Source organism: Protopterus annectens, chromosome 2.part2 (assembly GCF_019279795.1).
Source record: "Protopterus annectens isolate FY-2018-M chromosome 2.part2, PAN1.0, whole genome shotgun sequence".
NCBI lineage: Eukaryota > Metazoa > Chordata > Ceratodontiformes > Protopteridae > Protopterus > Protopterus annectens.
In genome coordinates, this window is record NC_056730.1 from 712644147 (window position 1) to 712662200 (window position 18054).

The window sequence follows — 18054 nt, forward strand, 5'->3', positions numbered from 1 at the left end:
CCGATGAACCAAGGGTCTCAAGATTCTTTCTCGGACAGACCTAACTGCTCTACTCTGGAGTCCGTCGGGAGATGTTTATCTCTGCACCCAACAGCCTGGGATGCCATCACAAAAGATCACTGGGAGTTAAAAGTTGTATCCAGAGGCTATTCTATACCCTTTTTCCAAAAATCCTCCCCGATGTTCCACCCAATCTTTGGGAGGTGGCAGTGTTAGAGATTGCAAAACTGCTGTCAAAAAGAGTCATCCAAAGTGTCCCCCCAGACCAATTTCGGAACAGGCATTTACTCCAGATTATTTGTAGTCCCCAAAAAGATGGGGCACCTTAAACCCATTCTGGATCTCACCTCTCTAAACAAGTCTGTGCCAACTCACAGTTTTGAATGGACACAATACAGTCCTGTAGAAGGACAACTGGATGTGCTCCATAGACCTTCAGGGCACGTATTATCACATCAGGATGAACAGGCACTCCAGAAGGTGTCTCCGCTTTAGGTTGTGAGCCAATCTTTATCAATTCTGAGCACTGCCCTTTGGTCTCACCACATCCTCCAGGGTGTTTGCCAAATGCATGGCAGCCGTAGCAGCTCATCTGAGACAGCAGGGATTCCAGGTCCAGGACAGACAGTCCAAGGCATGTGGTCCTCCCTAGAGACCAGTTTGCATGTAAATGTTCTAGAGATGAGAGCGGTGTTTCTTGCATTGCAAATCCTTCATTCCTCTCTTTCTGCGGGAACTATTGCTATTCAGACAGACATGTCAGTGGTCTGTTACAACAAGCAAGGAGGAACCAGGTCTTATTCCTTGTATTGAGAGGCAGAGGCAGTAGGCGATTTCTTCCAACCTCTTTCTCATAGCAATGCACATTCTGGGGTAGTCGATAATCCTGGAGGACATGCTCAACAGGACCATTCTGATGCCTCATGAGTGGTCTCTTAATCCTTCAGTGGCAAATATGATCTTCCAGAGATGAGGTCAACCTTGCTGCGACCTGTTTGTGTCTCCGTCCAATACCAAGTGCAGTGAGTTATCGAAATATATAAAAGACATTATGAATCCATGTAGTTCTGACCACAAGGTTCAACAAGTAATCACAAGCAGCAATAGTCTAACACAAAGAGCTGTTAAAGAACACAAATTCCTAGCAAAAAATAAATAAATCAACAATAGAAATGGCACACACATAAGGAACCATGAAAATAACTAATTTATGAAAATAAAAAAATGCTTGCCTTATGACTTATGTAAACTGCAACATCTTTCATGAAGTATTAAAAAAGCACTTGCTAGTAAAACAAATGGTGTTAAATAGATTTAGTTACATCTGTATAAGAATATCTGACCAATTAAATTTAAATCAGTTGGCTGAGAGAGGGCTGGTGATCAACAGGCAGCAGGAATAAAACAATTGTGTATACTATAAAAATTACCACTTGACCAGATAAAAGGCTTGTATAATGGCAAATAACAAGGCACTCTGATGAAGTACATTTGGACTTTATTAATTTTATTTATTTATTTTACATTTGTTGACCGGGCTAGTCTACCTGGATATATGTCGATTATCAGTAGAGGCCCGGGGAGAAAAGCTCCACACATTTCAAATAAAGTTCACATCTACAGAAGTGCATATTTAGAATGCAAATACATTCACTGTAAAGAAAACAGAAATTTTAAGTGGTCACAAATGTATAAAGTATATATAAAAAAAAAACTACAACATATTTGACTAGACTTAGTACAATTACTAATGAAGTTACAATTAAATGTTGAGAAAGAATAAAGAAAGAAAGACTTGAGTGATTGTAGCCTCTTTTAAGTGTATGAATAATGGTAGACTTGAAAACCCATGTCACAAATAATCTAAAATGATCAAAATTCAAAATATAGAAAGTAAAACTCAAATTGATTTTCTTTTTTTTTTTTTTTTTGCAGGGGCGACAAGTCCCCCCCCACCACCACTACCTTTATATATCAACTCTGACGTCACACAACAGCTGGAAAAGTGCAAAGTCTCACTTCCTTCTGTACTGCAGCCTCCCACGAAATAATGTCAGCAGTCTATGATCATGTGACTATTCAGTGACTTCTGCTGGTATTATTGACATTTGATGTTGTGAACATTCAACCATATATAGTATTCCCCCCTCATTCAAGCCATATTTACTGCTGCAGTTCAGTTGTGCTTGCCATTTTAATTCACAGTGTAATAATTCACTCTTTATATCCTCACAACTGACACCTTTTAACTAAGGCCTGCAGAGCTGACAGTTTCAATTTCATGATGAGCACCTCTGGTGTGTTTATAAAGTGCATTACTCAAATCACTGTTGTTTAAACCGTAAGTATGTTCCCTTATATGGACAGGGAACTGCCAGTCTGTTTTACTTGCATGAAAAAAAAAAAACAGGAGTATGTGCACAGTGTCTCCTCTAATTCTGTTGAACAGTCGGCTCTAACAAATATTTACATCTGACTAACAACATTTTTGTTTATTTTCTAATGTGATTTTTCTTGTGCACTGAAAGCTATGTCCAGTCTATGAGAATAAGGTGTTAGAATTTCTGCCTAAACTGCTTGCCTATACCTTCCCTCTATCCACCACCCCTTTTTCCCCATTTTTGCACATGGGGTCAGGGTGTCACTTCAACAATGACAATCATCTAGATACAAGGTTTACAATGCTGGATGGCTAGCCCTGCCATGGTAGTTCATCCGCAGCACACACTCATACTTATGGCCAGCTTGTTAACAAACATACTTTGGTATTATTTTCTTAATGAATATGATTTTTGTTTTTAGCATTTGCTTTTTTTTTTCTTTTCTTTTATAGTTTAGTCATTTGCCAGTATAATTGCGGCTTAATTGACTGTTTTATATAGTTTTGTGTTATATATGTTATATATTATATAACCTTGCTTCGCTTAACCTCTCTAACTCTGCTATATCTTGGTTCTCCACTTACCTGTCTAACAGATTCCTGGCCTTGAAATGGCAGTCTAACTTCTCTCCCTTTCTACCAGTACAAACTGGGGTCCCCCAAGGCTCCACCCTTGGACCCCTACTTTTTAACATCTTTATTAAAGGCGTGTACTCTTCCTGCTCATTATCTACTATTGTTCAATATGCTGATGATTCCACAATCCTCTCCTGCTCTTATAATATCACACACCTTCATACTCTCACCCAAGAATCCCTCCACTCAGTCAAAAGATGGCTTTCTTCCCACCAATTACTACTGAACCCAAAGAGAAGTAAACTCCTCCTAGTTCTCCCTTCTACCCTACAGCACCACAAAACTTCCTTTTCTGTCTTCTCTCTCAACAATACTATCATTTCTACTGAACCTCACACAAAACTCCTAGGTGTAATTATTGATGATCATCTGAAGTTTGATCTCTACACTCAACAGTGCATTAAAAAGACACATCAAAAACTAGGTCTGCTATACAGACACAAGAAATACCTCACAAATGCCTCCAGAGTCTCCCTCCCGCAAGCCTTCCTACTCCCCACACTGGTCTATGCAGCCCCCATTCTCACACACCTACAATCTAATCTTCTCACAAACCTTGAACTTACCTGTAACAAAATTGCTCGATTTGCCTCCAACCTACCTTACTGCACTCATCAGTGCATCGCCCTTAGAAATCTGCAGTGGCTAGAATTTCATCACCAAGTATTAATACCTCAGTTTCTCATGGCTGTTTCAGTCTTACATCTGCCATCCTCCTGTCCCTCCCTCTCTCTCCACCCTTATCCAGCCCTGTACTCCCTAACGCTCTCTTCATAGCTCTCAACAGAACCTACTGCAAGTATACAAGCCCAATAAAAACATTTGGAAATCACTCTACTCCTATTCCATAGCAAATGCTTGGAATAAATTACCTCTCAATATCAGAAGCATCACCAACCCTGCAACCTTCAAAATAGCAATAAATGATTACTTCCGTGAATCATGGTCCTGTCTCTGTCATGACCCTACATAAGCTGTCTTCCTCTCCTAACAGACTGCTGTCATACTGACTGCTACCACAGTAGTCCTATCACCGCTTTCCCTGGGATTCTTTTTCTTTTTCCACTGGTATTTATACCAAATACTTATTTTCTCTTCTCTTACTTTTCTATTTACTTGACTGAGTTTACACCATAATTACCTTTTTACGCTGCTTCTCTGTACTGCTTGATATTACATTATGTTCCTGTGCCTCTTCTTTACTGTTTTTCTATCTTGTGATCACCTACTGCAAACATCTTCCTATTTTTTCTCCAACTGTGTAATATATACTACAATATGCTACCTTTGTCTCTGATTTGTACTGTGTTTAATTTATATTGAGTTTACTCACAGGTAAACAACCGACCAAGTTACTTTCTGTTATGCATATATACTCTTGTTTTTTCTTTAGCAGTTAATATCCATTGGAGTTGCATAATTTTTTTTATGTATTGTACTATTGGAGCTTTTCTCCTCGGGTCTCTGCTGAAAAAGAGCTTCGCCCAGTCAGACTTAACCCGGTTAACAATTGTCAAGTAAATAAATAAATATGTAATCACTGGCTTTACTGACTTTTGAAATGGTATTTGAGACTCTGGATATTCATAATATTTATTGGTTTATTATGACAGAAAGCTGCAGTTGGGACAGAAAATTCTGTCAGTGTAGGTGACGTAAAACCAAAGGGAGCCAGAAAAAGATGGGACCTCATAAAAAGGGATTCAAAAGGATCAGATGAGTGGGATGACGCTGAAGATTTGGATTTAGGTTCTTCTTTGAATAAATCTAGTTTGCATCTTAACCGAAGACGACAGAATGAAGAAATGCCTTGCAGGTAACGTGATCTCATGTATTCAGATATTTTGCTGAACAGTTATTGCTGATTATGTCTGTGTAGCTATGCTTAGAATACAGTTATGCCATAAGATAACTTTACTGAAAAATGCAGATAAAATTGGCATGCACTTGTCCTGTAGTGCTTTATCATTCCAAATACTCTGAAGTCAGTATTTTCTTAGTTTGTTACATTTCTTTAGAATAGTCACAGTTTGACTAAAAGACAGTCTTCTGTTTCAAAGGCATTTGGTTTGTGCTTTAGTAGCACAGTAGGGTGTCTTTGCTAGTAGTACTAGTGTGCATGTATATGGGTATGTTGTAGAGCTGAGTGGCACGTGTAAAACATAACATGGATTTTTTAAATTTTAAGTTTATTATATCACAGCAAGTAATTGTGTGTGTGTGTGTGGGTTGAAGTGGAGAAAAGAACACAGGCGCACTAATTGCACTGCTAGGCTGCTGAGTGTTACTGCCCTAGTGTGATATTTCAGAACAGGTGACATGTTTTATTGTGTGTGTGTGTGTGTGTGTGTGTGTGTGTGTGTGTGTAAGAGAGAGAGAACCAAAGAACAAAATGAGGCTGTGTCTAGCTGTATTCATTGGTTGCTTTCTTTTGATGATTTTAAATCACTTACATCAAATTTTGTATCCAGTTACGTTTTAAATATTTGCTCCACTTTAGTACCTGATTTGTTTATGCATTTTTCTGTGTTTAATTATTACTTGGTGTATTTTCATGGTTTAATTTCTCCAAGACTTTTGGGTTTCAAATACTGTAACTGGAATGGACACTATTCCTAAGTCAGGTTATAATTAAAGTTCATGAAATTAATATTGTTTCAGTCTTTGTTGTTAGCCAAAATTGCTCTTCACAGCATCCACAATGTGCCCAGCATTGACTTCTTGTGCAATTCATACGGAGTTACATGTATTGGTAGCATATCTAAGTACAACTGTAGGTTCTTTTTTGTTAGATAATCGCTACTACTACTACTGGAGCTGTCTGGGTATCTTTCTTTGACATTGCTGCCATTTCTTCCTGCAAATCTTGGTGTTTTGTGGCTTAGTTTCTCTCGCTTACATGAAACACTATAATCACTAGGTTTAGCAACTTCAATGATGAGTGCTACTTTTGTCTTTTTTTCATTGACTACTGTCTTGTTTTCTCACCTCTATTTTTTGAACTGTTGCCAATGGGTGATCTCATGTGATGTACACTTCATCATGATTTGTGGCTCGTGTTGCCAGTACTTCTCAGCTCCTTGTATATTGTAGTCTTTGCACAATCCCCAATGCAACTGCCTTCCACATTTATTTATTTATTTACAGGGATAGTCCGACTGGTTTGGAAGCCCATTTTCAGTGGAGGCCTGGGGAGAAAAGCTCCAGATATAAGTTACAAAATTGTACAGAAAACAGCAGTTACAAAATTTTACAGAAAACAATGTTTACAATATTTTGTAAAAACATAATACAAGTGATGAAACACAGAATAGGGATGAAAGGTACACAATGCATACAGAGGTTAGTATATTATTGCAAAAAATCGCAGTTAGTACATGAAAACTTAATGAATTGTACCAGAGAAAAGTATAGAATAAGGTCACAGTTTGTTCCTATTGTCATATGGAAAAATAGGATTATGTGAATTTAAAAGGACTCCAAGAAGGGGAGAGAACTTGTTAAGGAAGGATATATTGCATGAAGATGTCAGGACAGTGAGTGTAAGTTCAGGGGAAAGAAGGGACTGAGGAGTCATAGAGCTAAGTTAAAGGAAAATACAGGAGGGAGGGAGAAGAGAGTAGGAGATATATAAGTTGTGTCATTTGTGGATGTATAGTAAGTAAATTAAGTAGAAATAGAGGCAGAGAGTGAGAGGTGAAAGAAAGAGCATGTGGAAGTATTAACCAGGACAAGAGCATGAGCAGATCCAGTTTTTACCTAGGAAGTCTTTTAGGAGTTTTTGAAGTGAGATGGGTTGGTAGTAGCTGAGGGATGGGGTTCCATTTTTGGGGATGTAGTTGGAATAGAGATTATTCCATGATTATTATTATTAACATTATTGTTAACATTATTATTAATATATTTATATTAACATAATATTGTTAACATTATTGCGCCTTTCAATGACAGGCTCTCTGCTATGAGTGCATCACACCCAGCAACAAGATGTGTGACCGTTTCCAGTTCTTTTTTTATGGAACCTGTAGAACAGAGTGTAAGTTCAGTCCTTGATATGCTTCTTAAAGATACAGAATGTGCACATATAAGTAGCAGGCACGTGCTATACCCAGTGCCATTTTGAGAGTGCTCCCAGAGTGAGCATGTATGAATGCAACAGCTAGTGTGTATATAAGTTACCTAAGTTAAAGTCATTAAGCTTCTATCGTGATGTGTTTTTACATAAAAAAGCTGCTTGAACAGAACCCACGGAGACTCATCTATTGTATCCTGTAACCTGTATCTGTTTCTCCCACATGTTCAATGGACTTTGTAAACCAACGTGTACATATACCACTGTCCTGGGCTGCCATTGTTAACCTTTAATCTTTTGGTTTCAGCTCACCTCTCAACCATTCCTGTATCAAATCCTGATCAACATGAGGTTGTTCCAGTAGCTCTGTATACATGCTACTGTATTTATGGCTTTTCCACATTTCTTTCCTTCTTATCTGATCAGTTTCCTTATATTCTTTCTTTTGTTGTTTTTGACACATTCATTTTCTGTCTGATTTTTGTCTACTTCTGGTTTGATTTCCATTCCTGCTTGATACAAGAATGCTTCTGCTAAACTAAGTGAAGAAGTCATCTTAGACTTTCTCTCCTTATGTTTTAAATCTATCAATATGTTTGGATCTGATGAGGTCAGCAGATGTGTATGCAGTCCCATGACCGCAGATCCATTTATGTAATCAATTTTGAGGAGGCCCATACTTCTTTCAGTGTGTGGAATATGTAGTCTTGGTATACTCTGATTTTTATATATCATTTGATAAGTGTAAATCATTTTTCTTATTTTCCTGTCCAACCGATCCATTACGTTTTAGGGCCAGTCAGTCACTCCAAAACTGTAAGCTAAAACAGGAAGAGGTAGTTGGTTGTTCTTGGGCCTATACATCAAGGCTGTTTTCAATATTAGTTTTAGCCTTCTGAAGTATTCCTTACTGAGCTTTATTCCCATTTATTGATATTTTATTGTTGATCATTCATCAGTTCACAAATATTTATATACTCCCTCCTGCTCAAGTTCCTCTATATCACATACCTGCTCCAGATTGATATTTTCTTGGTACTTCAACTTTTCTGCTTTAAACGTTACTTTTGCATATTTATCAAGACCAAATATCATTCTTATGTCATCTGATGACATGTTAACCACTTGCATTTGTGCTTTCAGCACCTCATCTGATGAACTATACCATTTTAAGTCCTCCTGCAAAAATTAAATGAGAAGACTAAGCAAGTTTGTTTTCTGGGAGCCAAATTGCAACCAAGGCATAATCTGTTAAGTAAACAGCTTAATGGGTTTAAGGGCAAGACAAAACAACAATGGTGACAATCACACTGAATCCCCCCCCCCCCCCCTTGAATTTTAGTCCCTGGCATAATAATTTGCCCTTCATCGTGGCTTAACTGCAGAGTGGTTTGCAACTGTTTCATGGTCACTGTAATATAATTGATCAGTGTAGGGGTATATCTTGTATGTCTGTAAGCACTCCTTTATCCATGATTGCAGGATGCTGTCAGATGCTTTTTTGTAATCTATCCATGCCATACTTAGATTCTTCTCTTTTTTTACAATTCTCAATTATGGCTTTATTTAATAATCAATGAACCATTCTTGTGAATGACTTCCTTTTGTTACCCTTTTGTTGTATTGTCATGATTGAGTTTTCTTCTAAATGACTATAAACTCTGTCAGCATCAATTCTAGTATATATTCTGTACATCGTCAGACGGCAAGTTATTCGGCTATAGTTTTTAGAATGGCTTACAGGTTCACTCTTAAGGAAGAGTATAACTTTTCCTGTTGACCAGGTTGGTGTCTGTTCGAAATGCACATATACAGTGGCTATAAAAAGTTTACACACCCCTGTTAAAATGCCAGGTTTTTGTGATATAAAAAAATGAGACCACAATAAATCATTTAAAAACTTTTCCCACCTTTAATGTGACCTATAACCTGTACAATTCAATTGAAAAACAAACAAGTCTGTTAGGGAGAAAAAATAAAAAAAGTACAGTAAGCTGGTTGCATAAGTGTGCACACCCTTAAACTAATACTTTGTTGAAGCACCTTCCAGACTTCTTTCTGACAGTGACATTTGAGCTATGGAGTGGCCGGGAAAAGGTTTATACTTTTGCTACTGTTGCCTTTAGGGCCATGGATTATCAGACCCGTATGACCAGGTATGTTCTGGCTGTTTTCTCTGAATGCGGGGCGTCTTGTCAGACCTTCCTGACTCTGAAAGCAAGGCTGTTGCCTTTCCTTATTAAGTTTCACTTCACAGGTGTCTCATCACTCTATCAAATGTAGTTGTGATGCAGCTGATGCATCGTCTAGAGTTGCTACTTCAGATTCATTTATGAGGAGGGTACTCTTGGCTTCACCACAGGCCTTACCATATGATATTAAGGTGAAGCTCCATTGGACAACCAAAATCTTATTGGTTATGCTGCTGACCTGTTTAAGACTGTACAAGTCAAACATGAAATTATGCAGGACTTTGAACAAATGTTTTGTTTCTTCTATCCCCATGTTTCAGAGAAACTGTCCTTCTAAATCTGCCCCCTTCTCTTTCACCTGGTCGGGCCAATCATCAGAAGTTACCTCACCAGATGGATGTTCTCACACAAGGGCAAGGGTTCTGTCATTCACCTTCACTTGTCCACTCTTCAGTTGACACTCTGGGTAATAGAGTTTTGATTCCTTCTAGACACCACTTTTCTAAGGACATGCTTATGGTCCCACAGGAGGCCAAGAAACCCACTACCAGAAAATCCTTTGCGGGTAAATGGAAGAGATTTTCTGTTTGGTGTCTCAGGCTTCATCAGTATCCCTTCTTAGTGAGGGTCCCTTTGGTCCTTTCTTTCTTCTGTTACCTGCTACGTGCTGGCCTAGCATATTCTTTTGTTAAAGCTCACTTGTCAGCAGTCTCTGATTGTCTACCCTTGAACCCACCACTTGCACTTTGTTTCTGAGGTCAAACAATTCCTTTAAGGTGTTCTTCATATCAGGCCCACAAGAAAACCTATTCTTCCTCTTTGAGATCTTAATTTTTTTCCTTGAAAAGCTCATCTTGAGCCCGCTTCTTCTTCCCCCCTTGAAATATTGCACCTAGAAGACTGTTTTGTTGGTGGCTGCTACTTTCAGCCAAGAGTGTTTCTGAACTTCAAGCTCTGATGGTGGGTCCTCCTTTTTTGTTTTTTTAACAGGGATAGATTTTCTCTTCGCACGGGTCCTCCATTTTTGTTTTTTCACAGGGATAGATTTTCTCTTCTTCTTTCCTTTTTCACAATCTACTAGTGAAAAGGTTCTTCGCACCTTGGATTTACATATAGGGCTCAGATATTATTTGGATAAGACTAAAGCTATCTTTAAATTTGTTTATTTTTTAATACCAGGAAATTGGGTTTGGAAGTTGCAAAGCAAACTATTGCTGCTTAGATTGCTAAGGCAGTTTCCTATTGTTATGCCTTTCATGATAAACAGCTTTCAGCTTCAGTTCAAGCTCATTCTACAAGAGCAGTAGCCTCTTCTGGAGCCTTCTTCAAGGGTCTTGATACTAGATCTAATCTAGAAGCTGATACTTGGTCCTCTCTTCACACTTTTGTTAAACATTATAAGTTGGATAGCATTTCCAGAGCTAGGGCAGGACTTGCCAGGCCTATCCTTCATGGGTTTGTAGAGGGTACCTCTTTGCCATCCTCCTCCCATCTTTTACAGTACTTTGGTAATCTCTCACATGTAATGAATACTGCAACAGTGGTAAAGAAGGACATAGTACAGTTGTGTAAAATCTTACCATAACTAATATCCTACTTTTCACTGTTGCAGTATTCAGTCCCTCCCTCCTGACCCCCTTTCTTTTTTTCAGTTCAGCGCACTCTGCTGGCCAAGGGATCTTTTCCTTTATTGCCGTTTTTCTTTTTTCTACCCTCCTGGATGCAGATGACCTCCTTTATTCTGAGGTTGCTGTAGTTCTCCTGGGATACTTCAGTTCAGAGTATTAAGCATGCTTATGTCACCTTTAGGACCTACTCCGGGAACATACACTTGATCTGCGACGCAGGGAAAATGTAAAAGCTTTGGTGTATTGGCCAGACATTGAGCTGTCCATGGCAGGAGATCCCATATGTAATGAATGCTGCAACAGTGAAAAGTAGGACATCTACTTTTATGGTAAGATCTGTACTTTCTGTTATTCACAAACAGAATGCATGTAGATGAGTTATGTCTGCATAATGTATCATATCAGTACTGACACTGAAGTCTCTAAAGCAGCTTTTCTTTACTTTTCTGTGCCAGGGTAATGCAGAAATTACACCATCAGGCAATGACCCTTGTTATGCATTCTAGGGCTGAGTAGTGTAAGCAAAAGAGGGCCCTTGACAAAAAGTATCAGTTTTGAAGAGGCAGAAGAGTTCAAGACAAGCAGCAGATTAGTGGGTTGATGATCAGATACTCCTACCATCAATGAGAAAAGCTTGTATTATTGACTTCAAGGCTTCCTCTCGTCTCCTTCTACACCTTTTGGGAGGAGAGTCTCCTGTTAACAGAACTGAGTTGGCATGATCTTGGACCCTTTTTTCTAAGGGAGGCAATATCTTCAGGTTATATAATAGAATTCAGGGAGTCGCTTTCTAAGTGCATGTTCAGACTGTCACAACCAGATCAAGCTAGCCGTTTCAATATTGGAATGGCTTCTTGTAAGTAGGTCATGGAAAGGATATTTGTCCAAGAGCAGGACAAGAATTTCTACTATAGAATGTTTTTATAACAAGGAAATATGGACTTTGAATAACCATCATGGCCCTACCTAGGCTAAACAAGTTCCTTTTTGGTCAAAAATTCAGAATGCTGGCCTTGCAGGTCCTGATGTTCTTCGTGTTTCACTGTTGCAGTCATTACATTTGGGTAATCTGCTGGCAGGTTGCCCTCAGTTGGCCTGATTAACAAAGTCTTGGGTCCTGCGTCGGTTGCTGTTCCTTCTTCCATGACGTCAGGTCATCAGGGGTATAAAACATGCAGCCGATGCCATTACATCAGTCTTTCTTGCCGCGCAGTGCCCGAAGCAGAAGCAGTTCACAAGTGGCGGTCGGCCGACTCCTGAAATTTTCGTTTTCGAGTTTCAGAACCGAAGTCTTCAACTAAAAAGCTAAGTACCCCATTGGGGAAACCTTTTCTTGCTCCTTACCGATCTCAGTAAAAGTTAATAATTGCATTACTTGTGGGAAGCAAATACCTCATAAGGATTTTCATTTGTACTGTATTCCTTGCCTAGACCATGACCACAACATACCTTGCTGTCGGTTTTGTGCTAAATTTAATCAACGCACTATTAAATGTCGGCATATTTTTGCTTCTAAATATTTTGGCTCACGCTTTAATTATCCAGAAATGTCGTCGGTTAGCAATCCAACTACCAGAATACCTAAAAAAACGCAAAGAAAAAGACAGAGACAGGCCGTCGAGGTCCAAAACTGACAACGACGCTTCTCCTAAGCCAGTCGCCGGTACTCAGTGAGGCGCATTCGCAGCCCCTGATACCCGCTACTTCTGATTTGCAGGCCTCTAATGAGACATATTCGGAATCCGGAATGTCGCGAGATGCTTTAATTATGGAACCCGCGGATGTCTCTACCTTAGATAGGTCCTGAGCCACTGTGCAGGCACTGGCTTCTGAGGGTGTTTTCAGGCCTACAGATTCGTATATTAGACTAACGCCATCTTCAAAACTAAGGCCAAAATCTAAATCTATGTCTAAAAAAATGACGCCTGGGCCACATGTGCAGGCCCCTATGCCTAAAAACAAATGATTAAAATGGCTGAAGATGTAATTACTCTGATCAGGGGTAGCCAACCCACCCCTTCTAAGAGGCCTAGGCAAGACATTGATTATGAATCTTCTGAACAGGATTCTATTTCTTCTGACTCTTCTAATGAACAGGATTTGTCCATACCTACTTATGAGGACTCTGATGCAGAAGATTCCATTCCTTCTGCTTCTCCCCCTGGGGACTTTTCTTTTGGGGAAACTTTACATACCTTAAGGGAACATTTCCACTGGGAAAGTCAGGATTTCTCTGAATCTAAAAAGAGACTTAGGGATTTTCTTCTTCTTCCTCAGCATAGGCCTTTGGCTATACCTCCTGTTCTAGACATTGTTGATGATGTTTTTTCAGAATCTAGTATGGCTCCTGATTCTCTGCCTCTGGCTCCTTGTAAGCCATACAGATACTACAGGGTTCCTGACTCCCACAAATTCCTTTTCAAAAATCCTATTGCAGATCCTGAAACCATTTCTCAGGGTCCCAAGGGCATTAAGGCCTCTACTGCTAAAAATCCTACCCCTTCTGATAGAGATTCTAGGGTGCTGGATAGATGGGGTAAGAAGGTTTACACTTCTGCAACCTTGGCAATCAGGGCTTTAAACTGTCAGTTTCATATGCTTAAATATCAACAACATATCATGGGACTGCTTAAACAGAAAATTATGTTAATTTCTGACTGTGTGGAAAATAAAGATTTATAGGATTTATTCATTCAGCTGAACAAGTTGGAAAACATACTTTGCACTGTGGTTTTGATTCTTTGGAGGCTTCTTGCAGGGCTGCTGTAACTGGGTCTGTGCTAAGAAGGCATGCTTGGCTCAAAGAGCAAACTCTGCCTGATAATGTTAAAGCAAAATTGTTGGATGCTCCTTTACAACAGGTCCGTCTCTTTGGTCATAAGGCTGAAGAAGTTTTAAAAAAGATGGAAGATAAAGCTAAATCTATGCAAACTGTGAAAGATTTCTTGCAAGTGCAACCTCCAAGATTTAGTAGGCACTGGCCTACTAAGAACTGGTCCTTTCCAGTTCCTTTGAGAGCCACTCAAGTCAAACCCAGACATTCCTAAGGCTCCAGGTTACAGTCACAAGGGACTTTTAGAACAAAACAGTGGGGTGCCTCCTCCTCCAAATCTGGAAACAACAAGGCACCTCCCTATGTTAAACAGTCTCAATGACTTCCCTTTACACTTACCAAGCACTTACCTTTTAGCTGCCCCTTTGGGGGGAAACTGGCACTTCATGCAAGAAACTGGCAACTTATAACCCAGGACAAAATGGGTTTTAAATATAGTCTCCCAGGGATACAGATTTCATTTCCACACGTTGCCAATTCCAAACGGATGGCCAGACCTGCCCCCAAATCAGTGGGCAGAGGCCCAGAAACAAGTACTGTCCCTCATGAGCATGAGGGCTATTCAACCAGTACCAGAAGAGGAAAAGGGACAAGGTTTCTATTCAAGACTTTTCCTGGAACTCTGACAAATCATGGCATCCAATTCTGGACTTATCTATTCTAAACACATTTCTGGACATTCCAAAATTCAAGATGCTGACTCTTCAACATTTACTTCCTATGCTAGGCAAAGATGCCTGTTTGGTAACTCTAGACTTAAAAGAGGCTTACCTTCATATCCCAATCAGGGAATCTTGCAGAAGATACTTCCGCTTCAAAGCAAGCTACTTGCATTACCAGTTCTCTGCACTGCCATTTGGCATATCTACTGTGCCCAGGGTCTTCACAAAGTGCCTGGCTCCAGTAATTGCATGCTGCAGACAAAGAAATATTCAACTATATCCATACCTGGACGATTGCCTAATACAGGCAGAAAACAAGGACATTCTTCTAAAACATCTGGCATTTGTAAAAAGGGTTCTAACTTGTCTAGGGTACACCATAAACAAAAAGAAATCACAACTGGTACCCTCTCAAAAAATTACATTCCTGGGTGCAAGCTTGAATACAACTGCCCAGATGGCTTACCTTACGCCAGAAAAGCAAATTAATTTGGTAACTTACTTCAAACAGGTGGCCACAAAAACCCTGCTATCTTCAAGACAAATTCTGCAAGCCTTGGGGTTCATGGCCTCCTGCATTCTTCTAATTCCATATGCAAGACTGCATATGAGGAAACTTCAATGGTACTTAAAAAGTTTATGGAGTCAACATTGTCACAGCCTGGAAACAATGATTCCTATCATACCTTGAATATGGCTGGAATTCCTATGGTGGGCAGAGGCCTGCCACCAAAACAAGGGACTGCCATTCACTCCACCCCCTGCCATCCAAACCCTCACTACAGATGCATTAGATTATGCTTGGTGGGCTCATCTGGCAGAGAAGTGCATTCAGGGCAAATGGAGCCCAAATCAAATGCACCTTCATATCAATCAAAAAGAGATGCTAGCTGTACATAATGCACTGACAGCCTTCAAGGACTACCTTCCTCCAGGACAATTAATGATAAAGACAGACAACACCACAGTTATGTGGTACATAAACAAGCGGGGGGGGGGGTACACACTCCTACCCCCTTTGCAGACTAGCCATGGCATTGTGGAACACTGCCTTGACCTATCAAATACAACTACAAGCTCAATTCCTGCCAGGAAAGCTGAATACTCTGGCAGACGAGCTAAGCAGAAATCTCATGGACCCACACGAATGGAAACTGGAACCACGGATTTTCAACATGTTGACACGCAAATGGGGGAGTCCAGACATAGATCTTTTTGCCTCACCCCAGAACTATCAGTTGGACAAATTCTGCACAAGAACTCATCACAAAAAAGCCTGGAAAGTGGATGCTTTATCATTCAGCTGGGAAAACCTGTCAATCTATGCTTTTCCCCCTCTGCCTCTGCTCTCCAAAGTTCTACTAAAAGTCAAACAGGACAAACCAAAAATGATTTTGATTGCTCCAGACTGGCCTCGCCAACACTGGTACATACTCCTGCGCAATGTCTCACACCTTCCACCGTGGCACCTGCCTCAGACACCTTACTTACTGTCTCAGCAGAACAACCAAATTCTGCACACTCAGCTCCAAACTTTGACTCTTGCAGCATGGCTAATCACCTAAATTCACCCTTAGCATCCCTCAGCAAACCTGTGATGGATGGCATTTTGGAGGCAAGAAGGCCCAGTACTAGAAAATCTTTTGCTGACATATGGAAAAGATTCTGTGCCTGGAATCAATCACAAAGAATAAGCACAGCAGTGCCCAATATTCCTCAGATTTTACAATACTTAACTGAGATGCTTCACAAGGGCCTGTCCTTTTCTTCCATAAAAATACATGCCTCAGCCATTTCAGCTCATTACAACACAGAACCTCCCCTCTTCTCTCATCCTCTGCTAAAGCAGTATCTCAGAGGGGCCAAAAACTTAAGACCACCCAGGAGAACTCCAACCCCTGCCTGGCACCTCAGTTTTGTATTGGAAAAACTCATTCTACCTCCTTTCGAGCCAGCTGCTACTGCAGACTTAAACTTTCTCTCCTGGAAAACAGCTTTCCTTTTAGCAGTCACTTCAGCTAGAAGGATTTCCGAATTACAGGCTCTTATGGCAGTGGATCTTTTCATTATTTTTCATGCGGACAGGGTGTCTCTCAGGACCAATCCATCCTTCATGCCTAAGGTGGTATCCAGTGTGGCTCTTAATCAGACTATTCATTTGCCAACTTTTTTTCCCAATCCACAGAACAAGGGGGAGCAGATTCTACATTCATTGGATGTACACAGACAACTTAGATTTTACTTAAACATGACAAAATCTCTAAGAAAATCTGAACAACTACTGGTGGCATTTGATGCAGGGGCAGAGGGAAAGGCTATTTCAAAGCAGACTGTTTCCAGACAGGACGCCACACAGCCTACCTGGACCTCGCAAAAGCCTTCGATACAATACCCCACTCAGGCATTATAGATAAGCTCACCAGCTTAAATATAAACCCCTATGTCACTAGATGGGTTGCAAACTGGCTCAAGGACAGAACCCACATGGTTAGAATTGCTGGAACCATGTCAGACTCCAAACCAGTTACAAGTGGTGTCCCACAAGGCTCAGTCCTGGGACCGCTCTTGTTCGGTATATATTTCTCGGAGGTACAGGCCAACACGGAAGGACTGTGGCTGACCAAGTTCGCAGATTACTGCAAACTAGGTGCCATAATCAACTCTCCAGCCGACATAAGCATCCTACAAAAGGGCCTCATAGAAACAGACAACTGGTGCCAGAGCCATGGCCTCAAGCTAAATGCCAAAAAGTGTATAGTCATCCCCTTTGGCAAAAACAAAGTGCCCACAAATTACCACATAGGTGGTAATCCATTAAGTATGGAAGAAGTAATTAGGGACCTGGGGACCCAAGTTGATAGCAATCTCTCATTTGAAAACCACGTGGCCAAAGTGGTTAGAAAAACATTTTATATAGCCCACCTAATCATGAAGGGATTCACATCTAGATCAGGGGAGGTCATTGTGCCTCTTTACTCATCCCTCATCAGGCCCATTATTGAGTACAATGCCCCTTTTGGGATGTACCTTACCAGACACCTGCAGCAACTGGAAAGACCCCAAAAGTACCTCACCAAGAGGATCAAAGGGCTCAAACAGATGCCATATGCTGCCCGGTTAAAGAAACTCCAGCTGTACTCAGTGGCATACCGCCTGCTCAGAGGCGATCTGTGCCTGACGATAAAGCCATGTCCAACCGGAATTAATGGACATGCTGCACCTCAGAAAATCCAAATCCCATCGAGCTACGTGCTTGAGAGACTTGAACCTCAGCACTGAAATAAATAGGACATGCTGGAGGGACAGATTCATAACCCAGAGGCTCCCTTCACTCTGGAATAAAATCCCAGTCCAGGTTAGGCAGAGTCCCTCATTGACTCTCTTCAAGAGGAATCTTGATGAGTGGATGGGAGATCGTAGGTTTACCCCGGGTATCACTTCTGTGCCACTGTTAGACAGAGGCACAGTATACTAACCTCGAAAAAGGGCATAGCAAAATTCATTTAAAATGGGTGGCGAAAGCCAAACGCACTCTGGCTAGGCTTATAAATGCCCTAGGGCAGATAGCCTAGTATGAACCTATAAACCTATAAGCTGTTGTATTCGTTTCTGCTATATGCACCATGGTAAAACTATCCCCCAGGGGATCAG

At 40.5% G+C, this 18054-nt stretch overlaps 1 protein-coding gene across 1 annotated transcript in view; it reads left to right on the forward strand.

Moving 5' to 3' along the window:
* The window catches only part of CILK1 (ciliogenesis associated kinase 1), a 1332417-nt gene that overhangs the window by 1201784 nt on the left and 112579 nt on the right, over window positions 1-18054 (forward strand). The window contains exon 11 of the mRNA XM_044064111.1: window positions 4630-4832. Within this exon, the coding sequence (XP_043920046.1) occupies window positions 4630-4832 (203 nt within the window). The remainder of the gene's footprint in view (window positions 1-4629; window positions 4833-18054) is intronic.